The 15,431-nt window shown below is 46.8% G+C and overlaps 1 protein-coding gene across 4 annotated transcripts in view; it reads right to left on the bottom strand.

The window, feature by feature from the left end:
* Nucleotides 1–420: 420 nt before the first annotated feature.
* LOC112224714 (CSC1-like protein 2) overlaps nt 421–15,431 on the bottom strand; it is a 93,823-nt gene continuing 78,812 nt past the window's right edge. For all 4 annotated transcript variants that reach the window (XM_042305823.1, XM_042305826.1, XM_042305825.1 and 1 more), the window contains 5 exons: nt 14,975–15,142; nt 10,185–10,300; nt 7,403–7,474; nt 5,264–5,398; nt 421–5,019 (listed from right to left, as the gene is read on the bottom strand). In XM_042305823.1, the coding sequence (XP_042161757.1) occupies nt 4,978–5,019; nt 5,264–5,398; nt 7,403–7,474; nt 10,185–10,300; nt 14,975–15,142 (533 nt within the window). In that variant the 3' untranslated portion in view covers nt 421–4,977. The remainder of the gene's footprint in view (nt 5,020–5,263; nt 5,399–7,402; nt 7,475–10,184; nt 10,301–14,974; nt 15,143–15,431) is intronic.

Below are 15,431 nucleotides of genomic sequence, written 5' to 3'. Positions count from 1 at the left end.
AATTTATTGCCCTGGCCTCATCTGCAGTCCTCATGCCTCCTTGCAGCATGCCTAAGGCACCTTCACGCAGATGAGCAGGGACCCTGGGCATCTTTCTTTTGGTGTTTTTCAAAGTCAGTAGAAAGGCCTCTTTAGTGTCCTACGGTTTCATAACTGTGACCTTAATTGCCTACCGTCTGTAAACTGTTAGTGTCTTAACGACCGTTCCACTGGTGCATGTTCATTAATTGTTTATGGTTCATTGAACAAGCAGGGACACAGTGTTTAACCCCTTTACAATGAAGATCTGTGAAGTTATTTGGATTTATTTTCAATTATCTTTGAAAAGACAGGGTCCTTTTTTGTTGCTGAGTTTATAATGATACTATTCTCAGAGACCAACTGATAAACACTTTAAAAAAAAAACACGTTTGATAAATCCTGAGTGCATCATTTTACTGTACAGAATCAGACACTACATTGGACTAGTTATATAGAGGTACTACAGAGTACATTAAATGTGTACTAGACACTAGATTTGTTACTTGGTTTATGCATATAATAGGAAAGCTGCTCAGCATGTATGGTTCAGCCCACTGACTGACTGCACAAATTAGTGCTACGAAAACATTTCAAAAGGACATTTGTTTCATATTTATTGATGCGTTTCCACAATGTGGAACCAAGACTTTAAACAGGACAGGTGAAATGTTTCAGAAATGACAGTTATATAGGAGATATGCACATAGCCAGGCTAAACCAGACAATGCTCAGAAGGGTATACCACAAAGCAAGATCAATGAGTTAGCCAGCTAATTTGCCTTAAATATTCTGAAATAACTTTTTTATATTTTTTAGATGAGCTTGAAATGAGAATGTTCTCGATGACTCAACAACCAAAACGCACATCTCTGAGTTTAGCTTTCTTAAATTACCCAGAAAAATCTAGTCATTATTACATCTAATAGTTGGCTAAGTCATTGATTCTGCTTGGTTATAATAGACCCCTGAGGTTCAACCAGGATAGATCTGTTCTGCCACAAGGCACAAGAAAACTAAGCCGGTCAGTGGAATATTGTAACGACTTGAAGAGAGCAACATGACATCGTGAGTTATGGCGGCTGAATTACTTGAAAGATAAAAGGTCAGAGTACAGAGAAGGAAAAATATAAAAACAACAAAGTTGGTGTCATCCATTTTGTTTTTCCATTGATAAATCGGGATAGTGTGTTGAAGTGAAACAACATAAACAAAACACCAGCATCTAAAAACCCGCTGATCTTCCTGCATTAAGACTCATTGTCTGCGTCCCACATGTCTGTCTGTCCTGTCCATGTTTTCTATATTAACAACACTGTGTATACAGTATACAGCACTGTAGCTGAGTGATGGCAGTTGGGGACATTGTCATTTCTATCAATTCTCAATGATCATTTTAACTTTTTAAAATTTTAATTTAACATTATAGACCACTACATGATAAGAGTATCTCGCTGATGTCACAATTCATGTTGTCATTGGATGACGCTAGGCATCCTTAAACCAATCAGAGCCCATCTAGAGTCGGCAGAACTCGGTAGACTATCTTTTAAAAGCTCGTTATCCCGTTTCCCTCCCCACAAAAAAACAAAATGTTCAAACCAACAGTGAAATAAATCTTTAGTACAGTGACATAAACACCAAAACAAAGAGGCTTGTCTTCTTGTACAGGAACTTGTATGATATGAGAGCAGTTCGATGAGATAGATAGAACTAGTGAACACGGACCTGTCAAAAGGTCAGGGTCACATTCAGTAGGCAAACGTTGTGGAACGTTGCAGATAGAAATGTCATGAATAGAGTTGCCATGATTCCTTATTCTACATTTCAGAGGCATATTTTGTTCGACATAACATATATCTGAACGTTCAACCACGTTGTGCCCTGACCCCTGCTGAACGCGACCCCAAGGAGTCCTGGGGGAACTACATTTACAGGTCACAGACCAAGAGTTCAAGGGTCGAGTTCTCCCTCTACAGAGGAATGTTGTCCCACAGAGTCCTGGCTGGGAGAGGAGGACTAGCTGAGGTTGCAAAATTACAGAAACTTTCAAAGTTCCTCGGTTTTTTCCCAGAAATCCCTTATTCCAAGAAACTTCTAACCAAGATGTGAAAAACCTAGGAACTCTGGGACAATTTTGTGAATTTTGCAACCATAGTTGTGGGACACAAAACAGGGTACAGGGTGGGCTGTCATATCCACTTCATATGTGCTTCCCGGGGACATCATCTAGGGGTTCTCCGCTGTCTTCCTCCTTCAGTTATGCTAGGGCTCCATTAGGGCTCCATTAGGGCTCAGTCTGGAGCCGCAGTCCCACTTCTCTGGGCAGAACCGGCCAGGAGACAGAGAAACCGTGTTGTTTACAAGGTACAGTATCCATGTTACATGATCCATTCATCCAGTTACATCATTTTAACGTCGAAACAGTAGTTAAGTAATTAAAGTTCTCAGACCAACTTAAAATAACCATGCCTAAAAAATAAATACAAAATAAAATAAAAAGAGGCTATTTTACAAATCCCGAGTTTTTGTTGCTGAACAACATCGAAAAAAGCTAAACATAAAAGTAAACAGCAATGAGGGAGTGTTAGTTCAGTTTGTTACAGAGTGGTCATCGTCATAGTGACCACCTTCCTTTTTACACAGGGCTGGAACCACCCAGAGACTCCCGGAGACGGTCGGGACAGAGTAGGGACTCCCGGAGACGGTCGGGACAGAGTAGGGACTCCCGGAGACGGTCGGGACAGAGTAGGGACTCCCGGAGACGGTCGGGACAGAGTAGGGACTCCCGGAGACGGTCGGGACAGAGTAGGGGGAGACCAGAGCAGGCTAACATTGTGACGCTGAAAAACATTTCATCTCCGTCTTCTCATATAAAGCTGCTTGTTGTGAAGCAGCCTCTCGTGCAGAGACTATTAAGGATGCAGGCAGAACAGGCAAAGGATTAGGGGAAATAAAGATCCCTCCAACCCCTCTGAAGTCCGAGGCATGCCCGAGTGGCTATTCTAGACCTCTAGCAAACCAGACTCAAGGTTCTGTGAGGAGGAAAACACATGCGAGCCAAAGCCACATCACCCCACTAAGCCAAGCCAGTGTAGGGCACAGACACACACCTATCCTTCTCTTTCAAGTGCAATATAGTCGTAGTTTTAAGGAAATCTAGACAGAAAGCCCCCCCCCCCCAGCCTGCACTGCAAGACAAGGCCAAAAAAAGGAATCTTCTTCCCATCTCAGTTGTGAGTGTGCGGGGCTCCCAGTGCAGTTTTTCTTAGAGAGTGGCTGTTCTCACTTCACAGTCCCGAGCCTCAGTTCAGAGGCAGCTCTAGATCAACAGTTGGAAGAGGGAGTTAACTACTGCTATGTGTCCCTGCGTGACTTTGCCATCAGAAAAGATAGATTCGTCATGAAGGAAGATATTAGAGAGAGTAGAGTCCTAGCTAGCGCCGGGGTAGAGTCCTACAGTAGAGTCCTAGTGCCGGGGTAGAGTCCTACAGTAGAGTCCTAGCGCCGGACTAAAGTCCTATAGTAGAGTCCTATAGTAGAGTCCTAGCTAGTCCTAGCGCCGGAGTAGAGTCATATAGTAGAGTCCTAGCACCAGACTAGAGTCCTACAGTAGAGTCCTAGTGCCAGGGTTTTACAGTAGAGTCCTAGCGCCGGGGTAGAGTCCTACAGTAGAGTCCTAGTGCCAGACTAGAGTCCTACAGTAGAGTCCTAGCGCCAGACTAGAGTCCTACAGTAGAGTCCTAGCGCCAGACTAGAGTCCTACAGTAGAGTCCTAGCGCCAGACTAGAGTCCTACAGTAGAGTCCTAGCGCCAGAGTAGAGTCCTACAGTAGAGTCCTAGCACCAGACTAGAGTCCTACAGTAGAGTCCTAGCGCCAGACTAGAGTCCTACAGTACAGTCCTAGCGCCAGACTAGAGTCCTACAGTAGAGTCCTAGCGCCCAACTAGAGTCCTACAGTAGTCCTAGCGCCAGACTAGAGTCCTACAGTAGAGTCCTAGCGCCAGACTAGAGTCCTACAGTAGAGTCCTAGCGCCAGACTAGAGTCCTACAGTAGAGTCCTAGCGCCAGACTAGAGTCCTAGCGCCAGACTAGAGTCCTACAGTGGTCCTAGCGCCAGACTAGAGTCCTACAGTAGAGTCCTAGCACCAGACTAGAGTCCTAGAACCAGACTAGAGTCCTACAGTAGAGTCCTAGCGCCAGACTAGAGTCCTACAGTAAAGTCCTAGCGCCAGAGTTTTACAGTAGAGTCCTAGCACCAGACTAGAGTCCTACAGTAAAGTCCTAGCGCCAGAGTTTTTACAGTAGAGTCCTAGCGCCAGACTAGAGTCCTACAGTAGAGTCCTAGCGCCAGGGTAGAGTCCTACAGTAGAGTCCTAGCGCCAGGGTAGAGTCCTACAGTAGAGTCCTAGCGCCAGGGTAGAGTCCTACAGTAGAGTCCTAGTGCCAGGGTAGAGTCCTACAGTAGAGTCCTAGCGCCGGAATAGAGTCCTACAGTAGAGTCTGAGTGTCAGAGTAGCATCCTAGCAAGAGAATCCTAGAGAAGCAGTTGTTGATAGAGGTCTTTAGTAAGTAGTCTTCCTTTGTTAGTTAATGTAGACAGTAGTCCACCGCTCTCTCTCTCTCGTCTTTGCATGTTGGTGTTAGTGTAGTCTCTCTGGGGGGGAAAAGATATGCTGGAGAACTGTGGTCCATGGCCTAAGCTGAAGAGGAGTGAAAGGCATGAGAAAGGTATTTGTGTTGCTTTGTTCGTTAGTGTAGACAGAGAAATAGTCCCTCTCTCTTGACTCAAGGTGTTTAAGGTTTAGTGGTCTCTCTTCATGTCTTATAGAGCTGTCTGTCAGTCCGTTTCAGCTCCGTAGCTTCATTCACTAGACCAGCGCATCCATCACGTCAGTCACATTACACCTTAGTCTCTTCTTCTCTCTCCCCGTCCTCGGTCTCCGGCATCCCCTCACGTCAGTGCCGCACCTCGTTAGCGAGAAGACTGTCCTCACCACTCTGGAAGGACAAAAGGGAACAGAATATGTCACTGTCCATTAACTTGCAGAGAACTGCTCAAGGACAGACACACACCGAGGAGTTAGAAGCTGCAGGACTCAAGAGCACAACGGCAGGCAATGCTACTGCATCTATACTACAATCGCCCTCTGGCTCACTCCGCAGCAGATTTTTCCACTCAGAGCTGGGATTCGAACCAGCAACCCTCCAGTTGCGGGCCCGCTTCTTAAAACCACTAGGCTACCTGGAAGTCGGCCTCGTTGAGGCTGTTCCCCACTTGGATGATCTCCTCGTCCTGCGAGCCCTCGCTGACCCCGCTGCCAGCCGAACCCAGCTCGTCTAAGCTGGGATCCTGGAGCACCGAGGCAATGTACATCTGCTGTTGATGAGAAAGAAGAGAGGAGAGAGGGGACGACATGAGGGAGGAGTAGAGAGGAGAGAGGGGACGACATGAGGGAGGAGTAGAAAGGAGAGAGGGGACGACATGAGGGAGGAGTAGAGAGGAGAGAGGGGACGACATGAGGGAGGAGTAGAAAGGAGAGAGGGGACGACATGAGGGAGGAGTAGAGAGGAGAGAGGGGACAACATGAGGGAGGAGACATAGAGAGAGAGAGAGGGGACGACATGAGGGAGGAGTAGAGAGGAGAGAGGGGACAACATGAGGGAGGAGTAGAGAGGAGAGAGGGGACAACATGAGGGAGGAGTAGAGAGGAGAGAGGGGACGACATGAGGGAGGAGTAGAGAGGGGGAGGGGAAGACATGAGGGAGGAGTAGAGAGGAGAGAGGGACGACATGAGGGAGGAGTAGAGAGGAGAGAGGGGACGACATGAGGGAGGAGTAGAGAGGGGGAGGGGAAGAATGGAGAAGGAAACAGGTCAGTGTGTGATATGGAAATAGATTAAAGTGAAGCGTTGTTCTTTCATTTATGCTTTGGTATGAGAGGACAGCTACTTTAACATCCATACTGGGTGTGCTAGTGTGGATATTGTAACCAAGCTGGGGAGTAAATGGTAGCATGGAGACTGGCTGAGTAAATGGTAGCATGGAGACTGGCTGAGTAGATGGCAGAATGGAGGCTGGCTGAGTAAATGGTAGCATGGAGGCTGGCTGAGTAAATGGTAGCATGGAGGCTGGCTGAGTAAATCGTAGCTGGCTGAGTAAATGGCAGAATGGAGGCTGGCTGAGTAAATGGTAGCTGGCTGAGTAAATGGTAGCATGGAGGCTGGCTGAGTAAATGGAGGCTGGCTGAGTAAATGGAGGATGGCTGAGTAAATGGTAGCATAGGGCTGGCTGAGTAAATGGTAGCATGGAGGCTGGCTGAGTAAATGGAGACTGGCTGAGTAAATGGAGGATGGCTGAGTAATGGTAGCATAGGGCTGGCTGAGTAAATGGTAGCATGGAGGCAGGCTGAGTAAATGGTAGCATGGAGGCTGGCTGAGTAGATGGTAGTTGGCTGAGTAAATCGTAGAATGGAGGCTGGCTGAGTGAATGGTAGCATAGGGCTGGCTGAGTAAATGGTAGTTGGCTGAGTAAATCGTAGAATGGAGGCTGGCTGAGTGAATGGTAGCATAGGGCTGGCTGAGTAAATGGTAGTTGGCTGAGTAAATGGTAGCATGGAGGCTGGCTGAGTAAATGGTAGCATGGAGGCTGGCTGAGTAGATGGTAGCATGGAGGCTGGCTGAGTAAATGGTAGCATGGAGGCTGGCTGAGTAAATGGTAGCATGGAGGCTGGCTGAGTAAATGGTAGCATGGAGGCTGGCTGAGTAAATGGTAGCATGGAGGCTGGCTGAGTAAATGGTAGCATGGAGGCTGGCTGAGTAAATGGTAGAATGGAGGCTGGCTGAGTAAATGGTAGTTTCTGCTGACTTATTGGAGGGAGACGTAGTAAAGGCTGAGTAAAGGTGTCAGCATGCTTCAGTTCGGCTGCCGCCCAGCTTAACTAAACACTCGCATACTCCCTTAAAAGACCTTGGCTTGAAAAACGAGAAAAAAAGCAGCAATACTAATGTTTGTCCATTTTGAGACGCCGTAGCCAGTATACACTTCCTCAAAATAGTCCGAAATAATGTAAGATAACTGTCATTCATTTAAAAGTTGTTGCCAAAGAGAGACACAGAATTTTACATCTAACTAAGATGTTTGGTGCAGTATTTTACAATGAAAAAAATGTGCATGAAAACGAGTCGTCACTCGTTGAATGACTACAAGTATCCCAACTGTTGACCAATCACCGACGAAGGGACACAGACTTAGGCTCCGAAACTTCAGTTTGCCTCCAGAAAAAGAAATGTTGTGTGCCGGAAAAGACCCTCACCCAAGTCCAAAAAGAATAGGAACGTCACAAAATGTGGTGATAATATAGGAACGGTTCAGTGGTACTTACTGCTGACTTATTAGAGGGAGAGGTTCGTGCTGGATGACCGTTCTCCACCCCATCCACATTCTCCACGTCAATCTGGGGGGGGGGGCAAATAGATGGGAGAAAATATCCTCATAATAATAATAATTACAATATAATATATAATTCACAGTAACGACTTTTATACTATATCACCCTCAAACTCAACTCTGGACCTCACAGTCAGTTCCACTGCTTGTTTTCATTGTTCCTCTAATCAGGGACTGATTTAGACCTGGGACACCAGGTGGGTGATTCCCCTCTAGTCAGGGACTGATTTAGACCTGGGACACCAGGTGGGTGATTCCCCTCTAATCAGGGACTGATTTAGACCTGGGACACCAGGTGGGTGATTCCCCTCTAATCAGGGACTGATTTAGACCTGGGACACCAGGTGGGTGATTCCCTCTAATCAGGGACTGATTTAGACCTGGGACACCAGGTGGGTGATTCCCCTCTAATCAGGGACTGATTTAGACCTGGGACACCAGGTGGGTGATTCCCCTCTAATCAGGGACTGATTTAGACCTGGGACACCAGGTGGGTGATTCCCCTCTAATCAGGGACTGATTTAGACCTGGGACACCAGGTGGGTGATTCCCCTCTAATCAGGGACTGATTTAGACCTGGGACACCAGGTGGGTGATTCCCCTCAATCAGGGACTGATTTAGACCTGGGACACCAGGTGGGTGATTCCCCTCTAATCAGGGACTGATTTAGACCTGGGACACCAGGTGGGTGATTCCCCTCTAATCAGGGACTGATTTAGACCTGGGACACCAGGTGGGTGATTCCCCTCTAATCAGGGACTGATTTAGACCTGGGACACCAGGTGGGTGATTCCCCTCTAAATCAGGGACTGATTTAGACCTGGGACACCAGGTGGGTGATTCCTCTCTAAATCAGGGACTGATTTAGACCTGGGACACCAGGTGGGTGATTCCTCTCTAATCAGGGACTGATTTAGACCTGGGACACCAGGTGGGTGATTCCGCTAATCAGGGACTGATTTAGACCTGGGACACCAGGTGGGTGATTCCGCTAATCAGGGACTGATTTAGACCTGGGACACCAGGTGGGTGATTCCTCTAATCAGGGACTGATTTAGACCTGGGACACCAGGTGGGTGATTCCCCCTAATCAGGGACTGATTTAGACCTGGGACACCAGGTGGGTGATTCCCCTCTAATCAGGGACTGATTTAGACCTGGGACACCAGGTGGGTGATTCCCCTCTAATCAGGGACTGGTTTAGACCTGGGACACCAGGTGGGTGATTCCCCCTAATCAGGGACATTTAGACCTGGGACACCAGGTGGGTGATTCCCCTCTAATCAGGGACTGATTTAGACCTGGGACACCAGGTGGGTGATTCCCCTCTAATCAGGGACTGATTTAGACCTGGGACACCAGGTGGGTGATTCCCCTCTAATCAGGGACTGATTTAGACCTGGGACACCAGGTGGGTGATTCCCCTCTAATCAGGGACTGATTTAGACCTGGGACACCAGGTGGGTGATTCCCCTCTAATCAGGGACTGATTTAGACCTGGGACACCAGGTGGGTGATTCCCCTCTAATCAGGGACTGATTTAGACCTGGAACACCAGGTGGGTGATTCCCCTCTAATCAGGGACTGATTTAGACCTGGGACACCAGGTGGGTGATTCCCCTCTAATCAGGGACTGATTTAGACCTGGGACACCAGGTGGGTGATTCCCCTCCAATCAGGGACTGATTTAGACCTGGGACACCAGGTGGGTGATTCCCCTCTAATTAGGGACTGATTTAGACCTGGGACACCAGGTGGGCTATTCCCCTCTAATCAGGGACTGATTTAGACCCGGGACACCAGGTGGGTGATTCCCCTCTAATTAGGGACTGATTTAGACCTGGGACACCAGGTGGGTGATTCCCTTCAAATCAGGGACTGATTTAGACCTGGGACACCAGGTGGGTGATTCCCCTCTAATCAGGGACTGATTTAGACCTGGAACACCAGGTGGGTGATTCCCCTCTAATCATGGACTGATTTAGACCTGGGACACCAGGTGGGTGATTACCCTCTAATCAGGGACTGATTTAGACCTGGGACACCAGGTGGGTGATTCCCCTCTAATCAGGGACTGATTTAGACCTGGGACACCAGGTGGGTGATTCCCCTCTAATCAGGGACTGATTTAGACCTGGGACACCAGGTGGGTGATTCCCCTCTAATCAGGGACTGATTTAGACCTGGGACACCAGGTGGGTGATTCCCCTCCAATCAGGGACTTGAATACGTCTGATATATCATCCTAAACGTTTTCCACGTGAGATGTACTAAGATTATAATAATGTAGACGTGTTTATAAATGGTATATTATAAACTGGGTGGTTCGAGCCCTGAATGCTGATTGGCTGACCGCCGTGGTATATCAGACCCTATACGTATGACAAAACACTCATTTTTACTCCACTAATTTCACATTGGTATCCAGTCTATAACAGCAATTATGCACCTCTGGGGTTTGTGGTACATGGCCGATGTACTCCCCGTTGCGTCGTGCCTAAGAACAGCCCTTAGCCGTGGTATATTGGCCATATACCACACCAACTCGGGCCTTATTGCTTAAACGTGTCTCATATTGCATACAGGATCAAAATGGCACAAGATATCTCAATGATTTTAAATAAAATAAATAAATAAAGACAGAATTCAATTAAATCCACTGAACACTTAAACATTATAAATAAGAGGTTTCTCTGGCGGGTGTGTTTGGTTTTACCTTGTAGTTGTGAGCGCTGAGATATTTGAAGTGTCCAAAGCAGACATGGGACAAGCAGACGATGATGGTGATGATCAGGACGCTGAAGGTAAACATAGAGGTAGGGGCTGAGAAACCTGAGAGAATGAGAGAAGAGAAAGAGAGAGACCGCGAGAGAGAGAGAGACAGGAGAGGAGAGAGCAAAAGAGCAGAATTAGGCCGATACCCACTAATTATCAAAATCCAGAAAATAACATTTAAATTCTACAACCACAAAAAAAGAAGCGATTCCCAAAACATCAACTCCAGAGAGATGAACCTGGAGAAGAGTCCCCTAAGCAAGCTGGTCCTGGGGCTCTGTTCACAAACACACCCTACAGAGCCATAACCTACTGAGAGATGAACCTGGAGAAGAGTCCCCTAAGCAAGCTGGTCCTGGGGCTCTGTTCCCAAACACAAACACACCCTACAGAGCCATCACCTACAGAGAGATGAACCTGGAGAAGAGTCCCCTAAGCAAGCTGGTCCTGGTGCTCTGTTCACAAACATACCCCACAGAGCCATCACCTACAGAGAGATGAACCTGGAGAAGAGTCCCCTAAGCAAGCTGGTCCTGGGGCTCTGTTCACAAACACACCCTACAGAGCCATCACCTACAGAGAGATGAACCTGGAGAAGAGTCCCCTAAGCAAACTGGTCCTGGGGCTCTGTTCCCAAACACAAACACACCCTACAGAGCCATCACCTACAGAGAGATGAACCTGGAGAAGAGTCCCCTAAGCAAGCTGGTCCTGGGGCTCTGTTCACAAACACACCCTACAGAGCCATCACCTACAGAGAGATGAACCTGGAGAAGAGTCCCCTAAGCAAGCTGGTCCTGGGGCTCTGTTCCCAAACACACCCCACAGAACCCCAGGACAGCAGCACAATTAGACCCAACGAATTCATGAGAAAACAAAAAGATAATTACTTGACACATTGGAAAGAATTCACAAAAAAACAGAGCAAACTAGAATGCTATTTGGCCCTAAACAGAGAGAACACAGTGGCAGAATACCTGACCACTGTGACTGACCCAAACTTAAGGAAATCTTTGACTATGTACAGACTCAGTGAGCATAGCCTTGCTTTTGAGAAAGGCCGCCGTAGGCAGACATGGCTCTCAAGAGAAGACAGGCTATGTGCTCACTGCCCACAAAATGAGGTGGAAACTGAGCTGCACTTCCTAACCTCCTGCCAAATGTATGACCATATTAGAGAGACATATTTCCCTCAGATTACACAGATCCACAAAGAATTCGAAAACAAATCCAATTTTGATAAACTCCCATATCTACTGGGTGAAATACCACAGTGTGACATCACAGCAGCAAGATTTGTGACCTGTTGCCACAGGAAAAGGGCAACCAGTGAAGAACAAACACCATTGTAAATACAACCCATATCTATGCTTATTTTTTGTACTTTAACTATTTGCACATCGTTACAACACTTATATAGACATAAGATGACATTAGAAATGTCTATTCTTTTGGAACTTCTGTGAGTGAATATATATATATATATATATATATAACATGATATATGACATAATATGATATTTGTAATGTCTTTATTGTTTTGTAACTTCTGTGAGTGAATATATATATATATATATATGATATTTGTAATGTCTTTATTGTTCTGTGTAATGTTTACTGTTACATTTATTGTTTATTTCACTTCTATTTATTATCCTTTTCATTTGCTTTGGCAAATTAAATTAAATTCATGTTAACATGTTTCCCAATTGAGAGCGAGCGAAGGGTAGACACTGCAGAACCTGGCTCCCTGTAGAGGAAAGGCTGTGCAACCACTGCTGAACCTGGCTCCCTGTAGAGGAAAGGCTGTGCAACCACTGGACCACAGCAGAACCTGAGACGGAGGTGAATTTTCTGACAAAATGTAAAAATCTTTAAAAATTAGAGTTGTAATTTCCCCAAATTTGAAACCCTTATTTAAGGTTAAACGCATTCGTAAAGCATTCAGACCCCTTGACTTCCTACTTTTTGTTACATTACACTCAAAAGAAATCACATATCCCTCTTCAATCTACACACAATACCCCATAAGGACAAAGCAAAAACAGTTTTTACATTTTTATTTATTACAAATAAAAACTGGTAATATCACATTTACTTAAGTATTCAGACCCTTTACCCAGTACTTTGTTGAAGCACCTTTGGCAGCGATTAGAGCCTCAAGTCTTCTTGGGTATGATGCTACAAGCTTGTCACACCTGTATTTGGGGAGTTTCTCCCATTCTTCTTTGCAGATCCTCTCAAGCTCTGTCAGGTTGGATGGGGAGCATTGATGCACAGCTATTTTCAGGTCTCTCCAGAGAGTGTTCGATCGGGTTCAAGTCCGGGCTCTGGCTGGGCCACTGAAGGACATTCAGAGACTTGTCCCAAAGCCACTCCTGCGTTGTCTTGGCTGTGTGCTTTAGGGTCGTTGTCCTGTTGGAAGGTGAACCTTCGCCCCAGTCTGAGGTCCTTAGTGCTCTGGAGCAGGTTTTCATCAAGGATCTATGTACTCTGATCTGTTCATCTTTCCTTCGATCCTGACTAGTCACCCAATCCCTGCTGCTGAAAAACTGAAAAAAAAACATCCCCTCAGCCTGATGCTGCCACCACCATGCTTCACCGTAGGGATGTTGCCAGGTTTCCTCCAGACGTGACGCTTGGCATTCAGGGCCTAAGAGTTCAATCTTGGTTTCATCAGAACAGAGAATCCTGTTTTTCATGGTCTGAGAGTCTTCGGTGCTTTTTTAGCAAACTCCAAGCGGTCTGTCATGTGCCTTTTGCTGAGGAGTGGCTTCCGTCTGGCCACTCTACCATAAAGGCCTGATTGGTGGAGTGCTGCAGAGATGGTTGTCCTTCTGGAAGGTTCTCCCATCTCCACAGAGGAGCTCTGTCAGAGTGACCATCGGGTTCTTGGTCACCTCCCTGACCGAGGCCCTTCTCCCCTGATTGGTCAGTTTGGCTGGGCGGTCAGTTCTAGGAAGAGTCTTGGTGGTTCCAAACTTCTTCCATTTAAGAATGATGGAGGCCACGGTGTTATTGGGGACCTTCAATGCCCCAGATCTGTGACTCGACACAATCCTATCTTGGAGTTCTATTGATAATTCCTTCGATCTCACGTCCTGGTTTTTTTCTCTTGACATGTACTGTCAACTACACACATTTGCAAAAATGCCTTGTCATTATGGGGTATTGTGTGTAGACTGATGAAAACAAAAAAAGTAATTGAATCCATTTTAGAATAAGGCTGTAAAGTAACAAAATGTGGAAAAAGGGAAGGGGTCTGAATACTTTCTGAATGCCCTGTATGCTTGAAAATATGGAGAGTGGTACTCAACAATGTGTTGTATTGGATTTGCCCCAAACATAACATTTTGTATGGTTAGGCTCTAATTTTGAGTAAATAACTCACGGACACTAGAGAACCTGAACCAAGTTGAATTCTTCTTGTCGATACAGCTGTAACTCAGACACTGACGTGGCTTCCCCCGAGGTGGTATTCAGACACTGACGTGGCTTCCCCGAGGTGGTATTCAGACACTGACGTGGCTTCCCCCGAGGTGGTATTCAGACACTGACGTGGCTTCCCCGAGGTGGTATTCAGACACTGACGTGGCTTCCCCGAGGTGGTATTCAGACACTGATGTGGCTTCCCCCGAGGTGGTATTCAGACACTGACGTGGCTTCCCCCGAGGTGGTATTCAGACACTGACGTGGCTTCCCCCGAGGTGGTATTCAGACACTAAACATTGCATCATTCTTGCTAAGCAGGGAACCCAGTGATATGAGCCTTCAACGGTTTCTCCCCTTATCAGTCCTGTCATGTGCTTCCCAGGTGGTATTCAGTCCTGTCGTGGCTTCCCCGAGGTGGTATTCAGTCCTGTCATGTGTTTCCCCTTAGGTCAGTCCTGTCATGTGACATTGTTTTCCTTATCAGTCCTGTCATGTGACATTGTTTTCCCTTATCAGTCCCACTGTGTTTGGAGTCAGTCCTGTCATGTGCTCTAATCAGTTGTCATGTGTTTCCCCTTATCAGTCCTGTCATGTGTTTCCCCTTATCAGTCCTGTCATGTGACATTGTTTTCCCTTATCAGTCCTGTCATGTGACATTGTTTTCCCTTATCAGTCCTGTCATGTGACATTGTTTTCCCTTATCAGTCCTGTCATGTGACATTGTTTTCCTTGCACTCAGCCCTTCCCAAGCTTCATTATGTCTCTTTTGTAACTAAAGTTCCTACACTTCTGAGTATAACAATGTTTAAAGTTTAACCTCCATTCCAACAGCATTCTGGCAAAAGGACATTGTTTTCCATTCCAACAGCATTCAGGGCAAAAGGTTAACTGGTTTTCCATTCCAACAGCATTCAGGGCAAATGTCTGGTTTTCCATTAACAGCATTCAGGGCAAAAGGTTAACTGGTTTCTCCATTCCAACAATTCAGGGCAAAAGTTTAACCTCCATTCCAACAGCATTCAGGGCAAAAGGTTAACTGGTTTCTCCATTCCAACAGCATTCAGGGCAAAAGGTTAACTGGTTTTTATTTTTACAAATCAATTAAACATTATTTCTACATTGACGTTATGGGGTTTTGTGTGTAGGCCAGCTACAAAAAAAATCTAAATTTGATCCATTTTCAATTCAGGTAGTAACAATAAAATGTTGGAAACAGTCAAGGATGTGTGAACACTTTCTGAAGGCCCTGTATATGAGACTGTTATGGCCCAGAACGGCCACTAGGTGGCGACCTCGTACCTGTGCGGAGAGTGGAGAAGAACAGGAGCCAGAAGAGGCAGAGGATAGGTGCTGCCACCACCTGGTTGACGGCCCCAGAGTGGATCTTCTTGTCCAGCTTGGAGGGAAGGTAGGCATAATACATGTTGTAGCGATCTGCCAGGTGTTTCAACAGCATGTACATCAGACCTGGAGAGAGGAGAGGGAGGGGGAGTGGAGAGAGAGGAGAGGGAGGGGGAGAGAGGAGAGAGGAGAGGGAGGGGGAGAGAGGAGAGGGAGGGGGAGTGGAGAGAGGAGAGGGAGGGGGAGAGAGGAGAGAGAGGAGAGGGAGGGGGAGAGAGGAGAGGGAGGGGGAGCGGAGAGAGAGGAGAGGGAGGGGGAGCGGAGAGAGAGGAGAGGGAGGGGGAGTGGAGAGAGAGGCGAGGGAGGGGGGGGCGGAGAGAGAGGCGAGGGAGGGGGAGAGGAGAGAGGGAGGGAG

Source organism: Oncorhynchus tshawytscha, linkage group LG25 (genome assembly GCF_018296145.1).
Source record: "Oncorhynchus tshawytscha isolate Ot180627B linkage group LG25, Otsh_v2.0, whole genome shotgun sequence".
In the NCBI taxonomy this organism is placed as follows: Eukaryota; Metazoa; Chordata; class Actinopteri; order Salmoniformes; family Salmonidae; genus Oncorhynchus; species Oncorhynchus tshawytscha.
Note: the sequence above shows the minus strand (reverse complement) of the source record. Positions and strands in the feature narration are given on the sequence as shown.